At 37.3% G+C, this 16,952-nt stretch overlaps 1 protein-coding gene across 1 annotated transcript; it reads right to left on the bottom strand.

Moving 5' to 3' along the window:
- Positions 1–4,680: 4,680 nt before the first annotated feature.
- On the bottom strand, positions 4,681–11,860 carry LOC127631007 (coiled-coil domain-containing protein 124). The gene is made up of 5 exons (XM_052108943.1): positions 11,814–11,860; positions 10,440–10,611; positions 6,701–6,884; positions 6,110–6,215; positions 4,681–5,675 (listed from the first exon to the last, which is right to left on the bottom strand). The coding sequence occupies exons 2-5, from the start codon at positions 10,596–10,598 to the stop codon at positions 5,474–5,476; spliced, it is 651 nt and encodes a 216-aa protein (XP_051964903.1). The 5' UTR covers positions 10,599–10,611; positions 11,814–11,860; the 3' UTR covers positions 4,681–5,473.
- Positions 11,861–16,952: the final 5,092 nt, after the last annotated feature.

Genomic DNA, 16,952 nt, shown 5'->3' with positions numbered 1-16,952 from the left:
GGATGTGGGCTGAAGAAAGGACAGCCCAGCTTGATAAAGGTTGGCATGCAAATGGATAAAGAGACAAAGAAACAAGGAGCGCAGAGAGAGAGAGAGAGAGAGAGAGGGAGTGCGCAACACTATATATTTCACACACCACCTTACATTATGCTTTACATATTGGGTATTATTATTGTAATTGTATCCTCTGCTTGGGTTTGGTAAGACAGTCTGATACATTGAGGTCCGTAGATGACGAACTGGTTGAAACGAGAAGGGTGAGATATATTGATGCTCAGCAGTTCAAAGGCCTTCCCAAGCCCTCTTATCTTTCCCGCCACAGAGGCAACTCAGATAAAAGATGAATAGGCAATTACAGCAAACGTTGGACGGAAACATGCATGTTGGATATGTTACCGGCAGAGTTCAGTATAGATTCATAGTAAAGACTGCGTGCAGTCCTTTAGACATAAAACTGCAGTGACATTTTTTTTTTTTTTTTTTTTTACATTTACATACAGTATGGTTATTTTTGGTCTGTGCTTCATTGTTCAATAATTTATCAATAGAAGGACAGCACAAAATGTGCTAGAAAAATACAGGGGTCCAAAAGTCTACTAAAAGAAGAGAGCATTACTGAAAATGCTTCTGTTTTGCATTTGTCTAATTGAATACATTTGCTCTCCATTTTTAGACTTAGCAGCTGTATCAAAAGTGTAATTCATTAATTTGCAAGGATTTCTTTGCAAGTATTTGGAGTCCCTTACAGTCAGCCGGTCATTATCACCAAATGTACACCAACAGGGCAATCAGAAGGACCCTGACTCAAAATAAATGGGTCTTGTATCACCCAAAAGGGATTTATTTTGTGATAATGATCGTATGACTGTAGATCATCCCTTCCTTATTACACAGCTACTAACCAAATACTAAATGAAAAGGACATGGATTATGAAGAGACTGCAGAGTCTCCAGAAACAATTGAATTCCACCTCCACTTTGCATCAGAATTCTGTTTATATATATATATATATATTGCAAAAATGACCATCTGACTGCTCATTATCCACTTCTTGCCAAATAAAATAAATGGACATGAAATATTGATTTCAGTTGAAATGGTTTTATTCACTTCAGATCACAGAGTGACACGAGAAGAAAGATGTCTTGCAATACCCGGATGACCAGTGAAATATGACTTCATCCTGAGATATGTGGTCATTTTTAAGAAATATCAGACCATTTGATGGCACAATATACCAATCAGAGTATTCCAGAGTGCCATGCAATAATATTAGTTAACGCTATACTTAACATGAATTTACAATGAACAATAACATCATTTATTAATCTTGGTTAATGTTAATTTCCTTCAACAATAGCATGAACGCAGAACATTAATAAATGCTGTAAATAAATTATTGTTCATTGTTATTACGTGACAGCTAATGCGTTAACTTGTGTTAATATCTAAAGCCTTACTGTAAATTGTTACCCATAATCATCAATACATCTCCTCACATGTTGCTTTAGTGATCATCTTAAAAATGCATACTTCAAGTTCTGATTACACAATGTTCTTTAAAGGCATCCATCTAGAAAAGATAATGAGAAACGTGCATTTTATAGTAGACAGGCAGCAGTGGACATCATCAATCAGTGTAACTTCTCAAATTCTACTGATAAGGCAATTCTTTCCTATTTTAGGCATGATGCTCTCTAAGACAACAAGGTATCTCCTGTTTAGATTCTTTGTGCTGCGTGGGGCATCAGCTATATTATTCAGTTTGATCTTGTGAGAAGACCACTCATTCAAGGAATTTTGTACTTACTGTTAAAGCCCAAGGATTTAATTCAGTTGCTAAAATGATCTTGATAAAATGGGCACGATGAACCAGCACTGCTAATAGAGATTTGCCAAATATAGTCACTGCCCTTGAGAACAGGAACAAAATGTTTTTTAATTAACACTCTCAGTGGGTCACAACTAATAATGTGCAAATAGGTTTAAAAATAAAACATGGCATTTTTATGTCTCCGAGTACACATATTATAAGGTCTATAAGACATGATCATTCAGTTTATTTTAGGTTGATTAAAGATTATAAAAAAACACTTTAAGGTTTTATATGTTAGCATTATTTTATTATTTAGATATCATGAAATAACCTTGGTTAATGATAACATCAAATTATTCATTTTTAACTTATAATGCATATGTTAACATTTGCAACTTACATTAATGGGATAATTTCCCAGAGTCCCCCAGCCACTGGGGGTTGCATCAGGAAGGGCATCCAGCGTAAAACCTGTGCCAAGTCAAATATGCGGATCACGGATGTTCCGCTGTGGCGACCCCTAACGGGAGCAGCCAAAAGAAGAAGAATGGGATAATTACATCATGTACTCACCCTGATGTTGTTTGAAACCCATTTCTTCAGTGAAACACAAATCTAGATGTTAGGTGCACAATATCAGCTTCAGTCCATTTACTTTCATTGTATAAAAAATAAATTAAATGAAAGTGAACAGTGAGTGAGATCTCCTTTTGTGTTCCACAGCAGAAAGACATTCAGCTTTACAACAACATGAGGGTGAGAAAATGACAGAATTTTCATTTTGGGGTGAATATTCCATTTAACCAAGATTAATAAATGCTGTAAAAGTATTACTCACAGTTCATATTAACATTTATGTAATCCTAACTGATAGTGTAACCAACATTGCTTTGCAAAGTCATTATTCAACATTTGTATTTCATGACTCAAACTCTTCATGACTTGATATTATATTTGTTTTACAGGCAGATATGTCAGTGCTATGCAAAAGGACAGGTTAATTAAAACATTCTGTGTGGGAGAGATGTTCTGATGGGAGGGAAATAATCGAGAGAGGCTATCTCGTAGCATAATCTCCAGATGACGCGCAGTTCTTGCAGTCTGACGGTGCTTGATGAGACATAATGGCCATAAATTACCTTAAGAGTTTAAGAGTGTTTCTGTTGAGGATAGAGGTGGCCACTGGGTGTTATCCAGCCCAAAGGCTAATTTAACTTTCTTCAGAAACGTCCCGTAGGGATAGGTGACTGTTTATGTCTTTTGCTTACATACTTGCAGAGATGCTATGAAAAGCAAATCTACCTTCAGTATGTTTGAATTATCCAGTAAAGGCCTTTTTAATGTGGTTGTATGAGGGAAAATATGTCAGACAAAAGTAAATGGGATGAAAGTAATGAGTGCGAAAGGGAACATGGGTTAGTTAAAATAGACTACTTTCTCACAAAGGACAAAGAAATAGGGAGGGTGAGATACGCATAACGTCATTAAAATTAGAAAAATAAATAAAAAAAAGAAATAGCCTCGATAAGCAAGCACACCAGTGCAGCTACAATTGTTTGCAAAGTATGAGGCCTGAGTGTTCTTTTAGCTAAAATGGTAGAGCATTGCGCTAGCAATGCCAAGGTTGCGGGTTCAATTCGCAGGCAACACTGTAAGCAGAGGTGGGTAGTAAAAAAGTAAAAGTACTAACATAAAAGTAAGAGAGTATCCAATTAAGAGTAGCCTACTCAAGTAGTGAGTAACTTGTTATGATCACAGATGGCATAACAGACATTTACTCCCCTATATTCCATTACATAATACACATTTAACATGTATTACATAATTATTAATGGAAATTCTGTCATGTATAAGAAGGCCCAAAATTTCATGTGACGTTTCTGCACCAGCCTCAAAGCTCCCGACACTCACGTCCGAATTCACTCATTTCATTCACTGCCATTTACTACATAGGAAATAGAGAATGAGTGAACGATTGCAGACAGCCATTCTCTTCGCCATATGATTGCCTCGCGTCCGCACATCTCACGGTGCACACGCAATGCTGTATGTTCGCGCTCCAGTTGTCGATCATGCGAATGGCAGTGATTTATACTTAACTTGGATGTTTACATGGATTTATACAGTTAATGCACCTTAAGTAGCTGTGATAGTTTCCAGTACCCCCTTGAGGGCGCGGAGTAAATGCATAAATACTGCTCAAGATATGCGGGACAAAGCACACTGATATATTTCTGCACTGATTTAAAAATGAACACTTAAAAACTGTGTCATAAGTTACATTATCAGCCTGAAAATGACCATCTCATTACACAGAAAAGCCCGCGTTAGAATTTCAGCCAAAACTTACCTCAGCGTGCTGCCTTAAATTGGAGCAGTGATTTTAATCTTCAAATATCAGCTTGTCTTAGTGTTAAATGAAGGCATTGCATAACAAAACTATACTTTTTTTCACTGTGAGGAGCGAAGAAAGTGTTTCACTTTAAAGAGTTTGATGCTGCAGCAGTGATTGAGTAACAGCCTGTGTAAGAGTCTCAGGGAGCGCAGCTGTGAACTTCTGCTCCATTCAATAATCTCTCAATAAATTACACATTAATTACAATTAAACCCAGTTATGTAACGACAGTAACGCCACCCATTGTAAAGAAGTAAAAGTAAAATTAATTCATAAGAAATGTACTTGAGTGAGTGTAAAAATAACCACTTTTAGACCTACTCTAACAGTAAAATTTTCCCAAAAAGTTACTCAAGTAAATGTAATGCGTTACTACCCACCTCTGATTGTATGTCATTTTGGATAAAAGTGTTTGCAAAATTGCATAATGAAAAGGCAATCAGAAAACAGCAGCAAATATAATTATAATTCATCCTTCCTTTTATTGAATTTTTTCCAAGAGCCACAGAGTGTGTGTTTGTTTTCCTCAACAGATGCTAAGCAAACCCACAATGTGTTAGTACTGCTTGGCATCTGTGTTGAGCTGCAGTATCCAGTTAACGCTACACATGTGAATTGGAATCCAACATCTTACCTTTGGGAAACTTTGTCCATACAAGTCCAAAGTACAATTTCAAAACAAAAGTATATATGATCAATGCAAAAACATTGCTATCATAATCTTAAAGGCATTTTTTCCAGATAATTTTTCTCTTCTCCATAATTATCAAACCAAGCTGAACCCTGACGATCACCATGCATAGACTAAATGAAAAACAACAACACTTTCTTCAGGTTGACCACTCCATTACATGTTCTGCATATTTTTACATAAATAAATGAGTTCAACGCAGCAGTAAAACATGTGATGTGGAGGAAACCTGTGCTGTCATATAATACTCTTTTGTTCAATCCAAGCCAAACTAGAAACTTTCTCTGCAGCTTTCAAAGGGCCATGGTCTAGCAGATGAGCAAATTAGAAACAAAAAAAAAAAAAATCACATATTTATTGCATACTTAGTTGAATAAAAGTTTGTTGATGAGTTCATGTGGATGGATCAACAGTTCATGTATAAATTTGATTCTTATGAATCTAACAAAAGTTGTGCATGCTACTTTTTCCAGCTCTCGCTTTATTTGTATGTCCAAATTTTATCTGGGTGCTTTTTTGTATTCGTTAGGAACTGCATCGAGGCCAGTCTTTAAGTGCTGTGAGGTTGGTTTACTTGGAGTTGTAGGTGGCCACACGTTGGTTGAGGGGGTTTTCAGGGGACTTTGTCCACTCTTTCTTGAGCTGCTGTTTTAGCTGAGAGAGACGCATATTGGGGTTCTCCATTTTAAGGCGTGGCATGTTTGCTTCCTCGAATGCAGCAAAGGCGGCTTTCATACGTCGCTCAGGGTGCCGGTCCAGGTCTTCCTTAATGCTGAAGAAAATAAAACACAACTAAAAATTAACCAATCGTAATACAACATCTAGCTTACGTGTGTAAATTCTGTGCTAATTTCTGGTTTTCAAACAGGTTTCACAAACACTCCACCTGCCTACCAGTGGTCAGGTAAACATATAGTCCCACCCAAAACTCATGCCATCGTTTGAGCCAATGTCGTGCTGATTTGGATGCTCAAACAAACAGCGCAATGTTTTGATAGTGCCACAGTGTTTACCAAACTTCCAATGGCTTACTTATAGTTGTATTTGCATTAAGCTGGGATATCAGGAAAATGTTTTATGGAAAAATGACACACTCAAATCTAAAACTTGCTATAGAAAATTAAAGTACAATAATTGATTTATTCGATGAATGATTGATTAAATTAATCTCTAATTGTAAAGTGAATCCTCAAGAGAGCAGGATACCCGAGAACTGCAATGGCATCCTCAATGGTCCGGGCCTCCACCGAGCCTTCTTCCAGAACTATCCGATTGACATTCTCCTCAAGTGGCATCTCCAAGTGGCTTTGCTCTGTAGGATTTTAAAGTATTCAGGAAAAAGAATAAGGAGATTGAAAAGGTCTATCACACAAGTTCAAACATTCACCGTGAAAAGATGTAAAACTAGTCACTCCTTTCACACCAAGCGTAAAAATAATTACTGCAACAAAGCCACATTTTTTTTTTTTGGACCAATAAGATATTATGGCTTTTGTGTCATGTGGCTTTCATTCAGGTGGGCAAACTTTTCTCACAACAAACTTTGTGTGAACAGTTTTGGTGCCAATTTTCACCTGCAATTCACATTGCTTTGTTGCACTACCTTTGGTATGAATAGGCCTTGACTCTTCAGTATTTCCATTAAAAATTGAAGGGATAGTGTGTAGATACAAACAGAACAGACAGAAAATAAAATAAGTAGAGGCTTTCTATTAACCAAGTTACAGATTGTCACTGTCATTATGGCTTCAGTTGCTGTGACCCCAATTGAAGGTGTTAACTGGCAATGTGCCTCACCTTTTTCCTTGGTTTCATTCACATTTTGCACGCTTTGAAGGTTCTCCTCAATCTGGGCACGGGTCACTTTACTGGGGACTTCTTTTGTCTGTTTACCCTTTATCTGGGAATCTTCTTCCTCTAAGAGCCTCTGCTTTTCTTTCTTCCTCTCCAGAGCCTCCAAACGCTTCCTCTCTTTATCATCCTGTATACACACACACTTTGAAATTACAACTGGACAGATGCTATCAAGAGAACCTGATGATCATTAAGCAAATGTAAGTGTAAACTGCCGAGCAGAGTAAAGAAATTAGAGATGCCAGTTTAGAGTCACCCTATGTCAGCACGGTGGGTAAGTAATGATTACTAGGATCAGAGATGGCATTAAGTTAACTGCCCAGCCACCTTCCTGTTGATAACATCTGCAGAAATAGTGGCACAATAGTAAGGAGATACGCATAATGAGATGACACCTTCAGATGTTGAGCAGCTGAAATGTCATTCGAGTGACACAGATAAACAGTACGGCAGGCCATGCTTAAGAGCAAACCAAGTTATGCTCTTCTCTCTTGACATTCTTGCATATCTACAATATATCAAAGATATTTCAAAATATTTCACAGAAACACTTTGTCTGTGAATTAAAGCACAAAGTTCAAAGTTAAGCTCAACCATCAGCATTTGTGACATAATATTGATAAGCACAAAAAATTATTTTGACTGGTCCCTCCTTTTCTTTAAAAAAAGTTCAAATCTGTGTTCCAGTGAGGCACTTACAATGGAAGTGAATTGGAGACAATTTCTGAACATTAAAATACTCACTTTTTCAAAAGTACAGCCACAAGACTTAAACAATATGCGTGTAAACATGATTTTAGTGTGAAGAAATCACTTACTAACCATTTCTGTAAAGTTATTCAATTTCACAACTTTGTTGCCATGGCGATGTGATGTCAACAAACCCTAAAATGACTGTAAAAATCAATGTAACATTGATTTTTGCTCTTTTTGAAGAAAAGGAGGGATTCATCTAACTTAATTTTTGTGGTAATCAACATTGAGTGAACTACTCTTTTAAGTAATCGTGAAAGTGTCATTTACAGAATTTGTGGCTGAGCATTAACCAATCACAGTCATATCAGTTTCTAGCTTTCTGCGAACGATCATTTCAAAATGTTTAGAATATTTTTGTTTTTCATGCTAATGTGAAGTTGCCTGTTTTGGCTTGATTAATCTAAACTTACTAATGTATAACACAGCAATGAAGTAAGGCAGGAACTCGGTTCTCAGCTTGTTTTGGATGTGTAGCCAACATAAGAATATGACATGCAGATGCCCCAGACAAAATATGTATTTAAGTAAATTCTATTAATGGAAATTAATCTCAATTACAACAAAAAAATTAGATTTTTGTCTCAATCGTTTAGTGTCCCAGACAATAGCTGATCTTTTTAATAATTGAGAAAGGAAGATAAATCAGTGTGTTTGTAGAGCAGGTGAGTTCACCTGGATGCAAACAGTGGCCCAGTGACATGGGGTATAATTAGCAGAATGGATGCAGTTGAATAACACTGGCGTGGGTCTGATACGCCAGATCAGATGGCAGTGATGAGAGGAAACCGGAGGAAAAGAACAGGACGTGAGGAGCTTCTTACCAGCTGAACTTAACCAAGAAGTCTGGCACATCATGCCAACATTGCTGACGCTCAGTAAATATGCCAACACTGGCTCAATAATGTATGAAACAGAGGCAAGAAAGAGAGGGCAGGGAGAGAGGAGCAGGCCAAATGGCAAACAGAAACAAACAACCTTTCAAATATTCGGACTGCCAAAGTAACTTCTGATAATAAAAATGCTGAATTCATAGCCTAACCAAATATTAAAATAGGTAGACAATTTTACCTTAGTTATTACTAGAATATAAATATGTGAATATAACCATTCTGGCAAAAGATAGGCTCTTCACTAATAGTAAGTGCCTAATAAAATTTGCTAAAAATAATTACAGAACTGGGTCAGTTCAGTGCAGTACAGCTTTAATGGACAAATGTGGCTGAGTTCAAATTTGGCCTGTGTTAAAGCAAGACGCAGGATAAATATTTGACAATGACTGTATTTACATGCAAGATCATCCATGATTGTACTAAAAAAGCTGACAACATGTAAGGTTATGTCAACACCTTTATACCTTAAGAACTCTGTTCATTAATTGGGAAATGTCAGTTAAAGCAAAACCAGATTGAAACCCTAAGAATTTTTCCCCTCACCCTTAATTCACTTTGCATGTGAACACCTTTATCAGAGTTTTGTTCAGTTTATTAAATGTGTGCATGTCCAATTATGTTTTGGCGTTGAAAGATTTTTGCATTATAATAAATGTTTTGATCGTAATCAGCTTACTGTTGTGCTTTAATCACCCTCAATTTTTACATTTACTTTGTATATACCATACATACTTAACACCACATTTTAATATAGCTAACATGGAATTATTTTAAAGTCGACCAGTTCCAACCTAGACTGTAGACATCGAAAATGGCTTGAAAAAATTTAAACTAACAGCTTTTAGGCATAATAATAACCAATCTCTCAATACCAATCACAACATGCCCATGGACCTCAAGGAAATTCAAAGTTCCCAACAGACTCATTAGTGACAGATAACACTCATCAATACTTATGTTTGATAGAGTATATCAGAACTTGCATGACGGTGTTACTTCAACCCAGTCTGCTTTCTTTTGTTTGTGGGGCTCAGACATGTCTTGTCACATATTTGCAGCTTTAGTGAGGTAGACAGCTGTGCCATTTAGATACAAGATTAGCAGCCAAATGCTGAGGGTTGTTAGACAACATAACATGAAGAAAATATTGGGGCGCTGGCACTTCTGATTATTAATTAATCCTGTATTTTCCAATAGAACTTAAAAGATGTCCATATCAATAAGTAACAATTTGACTATCATATACTGTAGAATGGAGCAACAGTCTGTACAGTTGAAGATCTTTACCGCCACCTAGTGTTCCGTACTATACTCGTTTGCACACAAGGCACTGCTGTTCATAGAATTTACTGGTCATAGAATTGTGTGATATACCATATTGTTTTTTTCGTTTGACCCTAATAGCACAAGGACAAAATTTATTTAAAGAAATAGTTCACCAAAAAATTTTAATTCTCATAATTTACACACTCTAAGGCCATCCCATATATGTATTCTTTCTTCTGCAGGACACAAAGATTTTTGGAAGAATATCTAAGCTCTGCAGGTCCATACAATGCAAGTGAATGGTGACCAGAAATTTGAAGTTTCAATAAGCACATAAAGGCAGCATAAAAGTAATCCATATGACCATAAGTTCAATATTTAAGTAATTTTTTTTACTATAAGTCTCCACTTTCACTTCCAAATTTTGTGTATTTTGTATTTTTTTTTTTGGAGATTTGCATGCTTCGTGCATATCGCCACCTACTGCAGCCAAAGGTGCAGATTTATAGTAAAAAAAAAAAAAAAAGGTCTTAAATATTTATCTGTTTCTCACCCACACCTATTAGGTTTAACCAGTGTAGTCTTATAGATTAATTTTATGCTGCCTTTATATGCTTTTTGGAGCTTCAAAATTCTGGCTACCATTCACATGCAGTGTTTGGATCTACAGAGCTAAGATATTCTTCTAAAAATCTTTATTTGTAAATCATGAGAGAATTAGAATTTTCGGATGAACTAAATTTTTTGGTTAACCAAAGAAGGAGTCTTACCCTCCTCTGCTCTTTCTTCATGACATGTTTGTCGTTATCTTCCCAGAGTGCGTCCTCGAGTTCCTTCTGTTTGCGAGCATCGGCGACAGCTTTGGCCTCTGCCTTACGGGCCCTCGCGGTGGCCGATTTGGAGTTCTCACCCTGGAATTTCTTCGGCATTCCTGGGAATTCCCTGCAGAGGTAAGGTAGAGATGATGACTAGCTTAAAGGCAGAACAGTCTGGATTCACACTTTTGAACACTGAAAATTGCACGACTTTCCCCACTTCCAGTCATCGTAAAAACTGGATCAGGACTTAAATCAATCCATAGATATTGCTAGGCGGAATTTCATTTTTGTGACAGGTATCAATCTTTAGAAGTATGCTAATAAATTTAAAAACTAATACATTGTATGGTGTACTAATGTCTCTAACAAAACTAAAACAAGTGGGATTTAACATAACATAAAGATAATTTATTCTATTAATTCATTATTTGACTCTCAGGGGAACTGCAGTGTTTAAATGCATTCTGATCTGTAATTTTTTTAATATCGGCCAGGTGGATCTGTACAAATGTTGTGCATCTTCTGAGACTACACTAGCATACACAGTGTAACCAAAAATAAATAAGTGTGACAACACATTCGATAGAGAAAATCTATTGTGTGGGATTTAGAGAGCCATTGTTCCCACACTATTTAGATAATCTGGTACTAACAGAAAGCACTGAGATAATGGAGAGAGTTAAACCCCAAATATTTCGATTACAGTGCATCTAAATCAGAAGAGTATTAAATTAAGTAATTAGACAGAAACAGTAAGATTTAGCTGTTCCAGCCAAAAGCAAAGAGAAAAAAATCAGGGTATGATATCTTTCAATAGGGTCAATTCATGTACATTTAGTATTTTGTTTTACACTGTGGTCACTGCCAAAAAGCATACCACTTCAACTGAATTCATTCAAGAGGAGCTTATATGCACAAATACATTCATTCACATACATATATATACTGTATACGCTCCATACACCTGTTTTTCTTGGTACTGACAGAATATATATCATCTGCTACTGACATATCTCATAGCTAGTAAGATGTTAAATAATTGTCTAAATAAAAATGCGATTTCTCTAAATAAAATTGTAAATGTCGTTTATGGTTAATTACGGAACTTTAGAAACATTTTAATTGTAAATGTTCTGCTTACAATGCAGCTAGTTAGCATGCTTGCTAATCACTCTGCTTAAACCCAGCTACAGTATTATGTAGAAGCTCGTATCAGTTAATATCATTTAAACAATGAAGGTAGAACCAGAGACCACTGTCCCAAGCATCTTAATTAATTTGTTTTAGGCTCAGAATTTAATATTTTCATCTAACAGCAGCACCAACCTTTTCCTGCGCCCGCCTCCTGGGTACTATTCGCTCTTCTTCTCAAGCAGCTGCAAGACTGTTGAAGCAGTTCATTTAGCGCCACCTACAGGCTCGACAGACACCTCACTAACCTACTCGTGCAAAACTGTACATTGTAGGGGCGTAGAATCCAGGGGGGCGGGAACAAGCAAGTACAATGGCATAACTGTTTCATTATGTTCTTTCAATAGTGTTGGTGCATTCTGATGAGTATATTATCTGTGTTTTTATGCGAGTGAGATGTTTAAAGAGCGCTGTTGTATACATATATCTGTTTTATTTGCTCATGTATTTTGCTACGATGCCAATCAGACTCCAGAACCCAACTACTCTTTTTATAATGTCTGGATTAATGCCTGTATAATATAACACACAATTCTGAGATACAAATACACGTGGAATAGTGCACATTAAGAATAACACTGTACAGAACAAATATGATGCATAGCCTAATATTAAAAATTATTTATGAGAAAACATTGGCTCACAGTCTTTTCTTTATTGAAATTAATGCAATACTTTGTTATATTATCCTTAAGAACAATAACAATATTAATGCCAATAGGTCTAACAATTGAACCTGCAATTATTGAAAGTGCAGGAAATCGTGGTTTGTAGATGAGTAGGAACAGCTGACTCGCATGGAGGACATGGAGACCCAGATTGCTCATTAAAAAGTTTTTTTTTTCAGCAGGCAAAGTTGTGTAGTTTTGTGTATCTGTATACAAACAAAAAATATCATTGTTTGAATAAATAAAACAGGCTACTAATACTGAGAAAAAGAACTAATAAATAAATATGAATATTTATTTAGCATGACTATTTTAATAATAAAAACAACAGCAATAATAATAATAATAATATCAGCACAAAAAAAATTGTGATTACATCAACGGCCATGGCCCTCATACCTGTCAACATGTTCTGAGTAACGTCATTTTCCCCTCATTGTCCGATATTAAAATCAGTGCGACTCACATCACAAAAGGCGTGTGCATTGTCGATATGGCTTCGAGATATGAAATTAAATTCTTCCGTGAAGTTGTTGTTAAATATATGTATATATTTTTTTTGTGTGTTTTTCGCCAAAGCACCACTCTAGATCCCATATAGGTCTCTAGCATCCCATATGTGTACGAAAGATTTTCTATTGTTTTAGGGACGGATGAAGACGTAACACATCTCATAATGAGCAGGATGACCAATGGGCATCTTTTCTTTGGGCGGAGGAACGCAGCCCAGCTTTGATGGGAGTGAGTTTGAAGATAACTTTTCCTCAGGAATTATTAGTTAAGTTTCAGTTGATATGTCTAATTAGTAATATTTAAATCATTACGTTGTATGTACTACAGAACTGTACTGAAAGAGATGGGTTTGCTTGGTGTGGTAACCCCTACTAAAGCTGCCAAAAAGTGGGAAAACCTGAAGAAAACCTACAAGGTAAATTCATCCTAGTAATACAGTATATTCAGTGCTGTTCAAAAGTCATTAGGTGCTTCACAAAAACATTTGTCTTAAGACAAGTTATCTTATTCTGCTTAGTGTTTTAATTGGAAATATAAATGTTAGACTATAGTAATATACTCACTATCGCCGATGACACGACCGTGGTGGGTCTCATCAGCAAGAACGACGAGTTAGCATACAGAGAGGAGGTGCAGCGGCTAACGGACTGGTGTGGAGCCAACAACCTGTCTCTGAATGTGGACAAAACAAAAGAGATGGTTGTTTACTTCAGGAGAGCACATAGTGAACGCTCTCCGCTGAACATCAACGGCTCCTCTGTCGAGATTGTCAAGAGCACCAAATTCACCTGGTGGAGAACCTCACCTGGTCCCTCAGCACCAGCTCTATTACCAAGAAAGCCCAGCAGCATCTCTACTTTCTTCGAAGTCTGAGAAAAGCACATCTCCCACCCCCCATCCTCACTACATTCTATAGAGGGACTATTGAGAGCATCCTGAGCAGCTGCATCACTGCCTGGTTTGAACTTGCACCATTTCGCACCGCAAAGCCCAGCAGAGGATAGTGAGAACAGCTGAAAAGATCATAGGGGTCTCTCTTCCCTCCATCAAAGACATTTACATAAAACGCTGCATCCGCAAAGCAACCAGAATTGTGGATGACCCCACACACCCCTCACACAAACTCTTCACCCTCCTGCCATCTGGCAAGAGGTACCGAAGCATTCGGTCCCTCACGGCCAGACTGTGTAACAGCTTCTTCAGCCATCAGACTCCTCAACACTCAGGGACTGGACTGACACACACACACACACACACACACACACACACACTTGTACACCATCCAACTTTTGCACATGTCCAGAGTTGCACTTTAATTCATTGTCACTTTATACCTGGCTGCTACCTCAATAACTGCTATGTCCATAGAACACTATTTCATAGTATGTTATGTTTACATTTAGCATTTTAGAAAGTGTCATCTTTTAGCACTACTCGATTACAAATGTGTACTGGTCGGCACTGCACTGTCTCTCACTGTGCCTTTTGTCCTGTTCCTATTAGTAATTTATTAGCAGTTTTTGCACACGTTTGCACGTGCACTTTATGTAGAAATGTTATTTAGTCTGTGTAGTCTCATGTGGTTCTGTTTTTGTCCTATGGTGTTTTATGTAGCACCATGGTCCTGGAGGAACGTTGTCTCGTTTCACTGCACAGCAAAAATCAGAGAGTTCAATCTACTCTATAGTAATACATTAAACACTTGTTTCAGTGTATATACAGTGGGTACGGAAAGTATTCAAACCCCCTTAAATTTTTCACTCTTTGTTATATTGCAGCCATTTGCTAAAATCATTTAAGTTCATTTTTTTTCCTCATTATTGTACACACAGCACCCCATATTGACAGAAAAACACAGAATTGTTGACATTTTTGCACATTTATTAAAATAGAAAAACTGAAATATCACATGGTCCTAAGTATTCAGACCCTTTGCTGTGACACTCATATATTTAACTCAGGTGCTGTCCATTTCTTCTGATCATCCTTGAGATGGTTCTACACCTTCAATTGAGTCCAGCTGTGTTTGATTATACTGATTGGACTTGATTAGGAAAGCCACACACCTGTCTATATAAGACCTTACAGCTCACAGTGCATGTCAGAGCAAATGAGAATCATGAGGTCAAAGGAACTGCCTGAAGAGCTCAGAGCTCTTATGAACCCTTAAGGTTCATAAGAGCACAGTGGCCTCCATAATCCTTAAATGGAAGACGTTTGGGATGACCAGAACCCTTCCTAGAGCTGGCCATCCGGCCAAACTGAGCTATCGGGGGAGAAGAGCCTTGGTGAGAGAGGTAAAGAAGAACCCAAAGATGACTGTGGCTGAGCTCCAGAGATGCAGTCGGGAGATGGGAGAAAGTTGTAGTAAGTCAACCATCACTGCAGCCATCCACCAGTCGGGGCTTTATGGCAGAGTGGCCCGACGGAAGCCTCTCCTCAGTGCAAGACACATGAAAGCCCGCATGGAGTTTGCTAAAAAACACCCGAAGGACTCCAAGATGGTGATAAATAAGATTCTTTGGTCTGATGAGACCAAGATAGAACTTTTTGGCCTTAATTCTAAGCGGTATGTGTGGAGAAAACCAGGCACTGCTCATCACCTGTCCAATACAGTCTCAACAGTGAAGCATGGTGGTGGCAGCATCATGCTGTGGGGGTGTTTTTCAGCTGCAGGGACAGGACGACTGGTTGCAATCGAGGGAAAGATGAATGCGACCAAGTACAGGGATATCCTGGATCGAAAACCTTCTCCAGAGTGCTCTGGACCTCAGACTGGGCCGAAGGTTCACCTTCCAACAAGACAATGACCCTAAGCACACCGCTAAAATAACGAAGGGGTGGCTTCACAACAACTCCGTGACTGTTCTTGAATGGCCCAGCCAGAGCCCTGACTTAAACCCAATTGAGCATCTCTGGAGAGACCTGAAAATGGCTGTCCACCAACGTTTACCATCCAACCTGACAGAACTGGAGAGGATCTGCAAGGAGGAATGGCAGAGGATACCCAAATCCAGATGTGAAAAACTTGTTGCATCTTTCCCAAAAAGACTCATGGCTGTATTAGATCAAAAGGGTGCTTCTACTAAATACTGAACAAAGGGTCTGAATACTTAGGACCATGTGATATTTCAGTTTTTCTTTTTTAATAAATGTGCAAAAATGTCAACAATTCTGTGTTTTTCTGTCAATATGGGGTGCTGTGTGTACAATAATGAGGAAAAAAAAATGAACTTAAATGATTTTAGCAAATGGCTGCAATATAACAAAGAGTGAAAAATGTAAGGGGGTCTGAATACTTTCCGTACCCACTGTATATATATATATATATAAGTCCAAGAGTTCGGTGTTCAATAAACACTGTAAAAAGTGTAAAATATATACTCTCAAAATAGAGTTACATTTGAACACCTGGAGAGTTCAAATATACTCTTAGAACAATGATCATCTTTAGTAATTCTCACATCATTTCCGCACACTTATGTCATCTCAAACTCTAATGACTTCCACAGAATTCAAACAAAGTTTGAATAATGAAAATATGACATCTGTCTGTTCAAACAATGCAGGTGAATGGTGACCAAATCTTTTAGCTCCAAAAAAGACATAAAGGCAGCATTAAGGTAATACATATGACTCCAATGGTTAAAACTATGTCTTCTGAATGTTAGATAGTGCCAGGAAGTGTAATCAAACTTGAAATCTAGAGCTAGGAAGACTGCTTATGTTAAGATTAATAGTGAAAAAGGAGTTATTTATTTATTTGTTGTCTGTTCTAATCAAAAAGCTATTAGAAAGTATTATGCATAACCTTTTGCTGCCTTCATGCCTTGCGTGCCTTATGGAGATAAACAGATCATATTTCTAAAATATTTATTTGTGCTCCATGGAAGAAAGTCTTATGTTTGAGACCTCTTAATGGTGAGTAAATGAAGAGCAAATTATAATTATTGTGAACTATTCCTTTAAAACCATGCTGAACGACTTTATGCTGTCAGAGCCTTTTTATATGAAAATTTATATGAAAATCTTTGTAAGATATATCATTCTCTTCTAAATCGCTTTTAGGAGCTAAGGAAGCCACCCACTGGAT

The sequence above is a fragment of the Xyrauchen texanus genome, chromosome 37, assembly GCF_025860055.1.
Source record: "Xyrauchen texanus isolate HMW12.3.18 chromosome 37, RBS_HiC_50CHRs, whole genome shotgun sequence".
NCBI classification, from domain to species: domain Eukaryota; kingdom Metazoa; phylum Chordata; class Actinopteri; order Cypriniformes; family Catostomidae; genus Xyrauchen; species Xyrauchen texanus.
This window is presented reverse-complemented; position numbering and strand designations above follow the sequence as displayed.

Excerpts from the sequence above, each read along its gene's own strand:
- LOC127631007 (XM_052108943.1), bottom strand. The coding sequence starts at position 10,598 with ATGCCGAAGAAATTCCAGGGTGAGAACTCCAAATCGGCCACCGCGAGG. Across the intron at positions 6,885-10,439 it reads TGAAGAAAGAGCAGAGGAGG|GATGATAAAGAGAGGAAGCG; the intron begins GTAAGACTCCTT and ends GTGTGTATACAG. Across the intron at positions 6,216-6,700 it reads GAATGAAACCAAGGAAAAAG|AGCAAAGCCACTTGGAGATG; the intron begins GTGAGGCACATT and ends AAAATCCTACAG.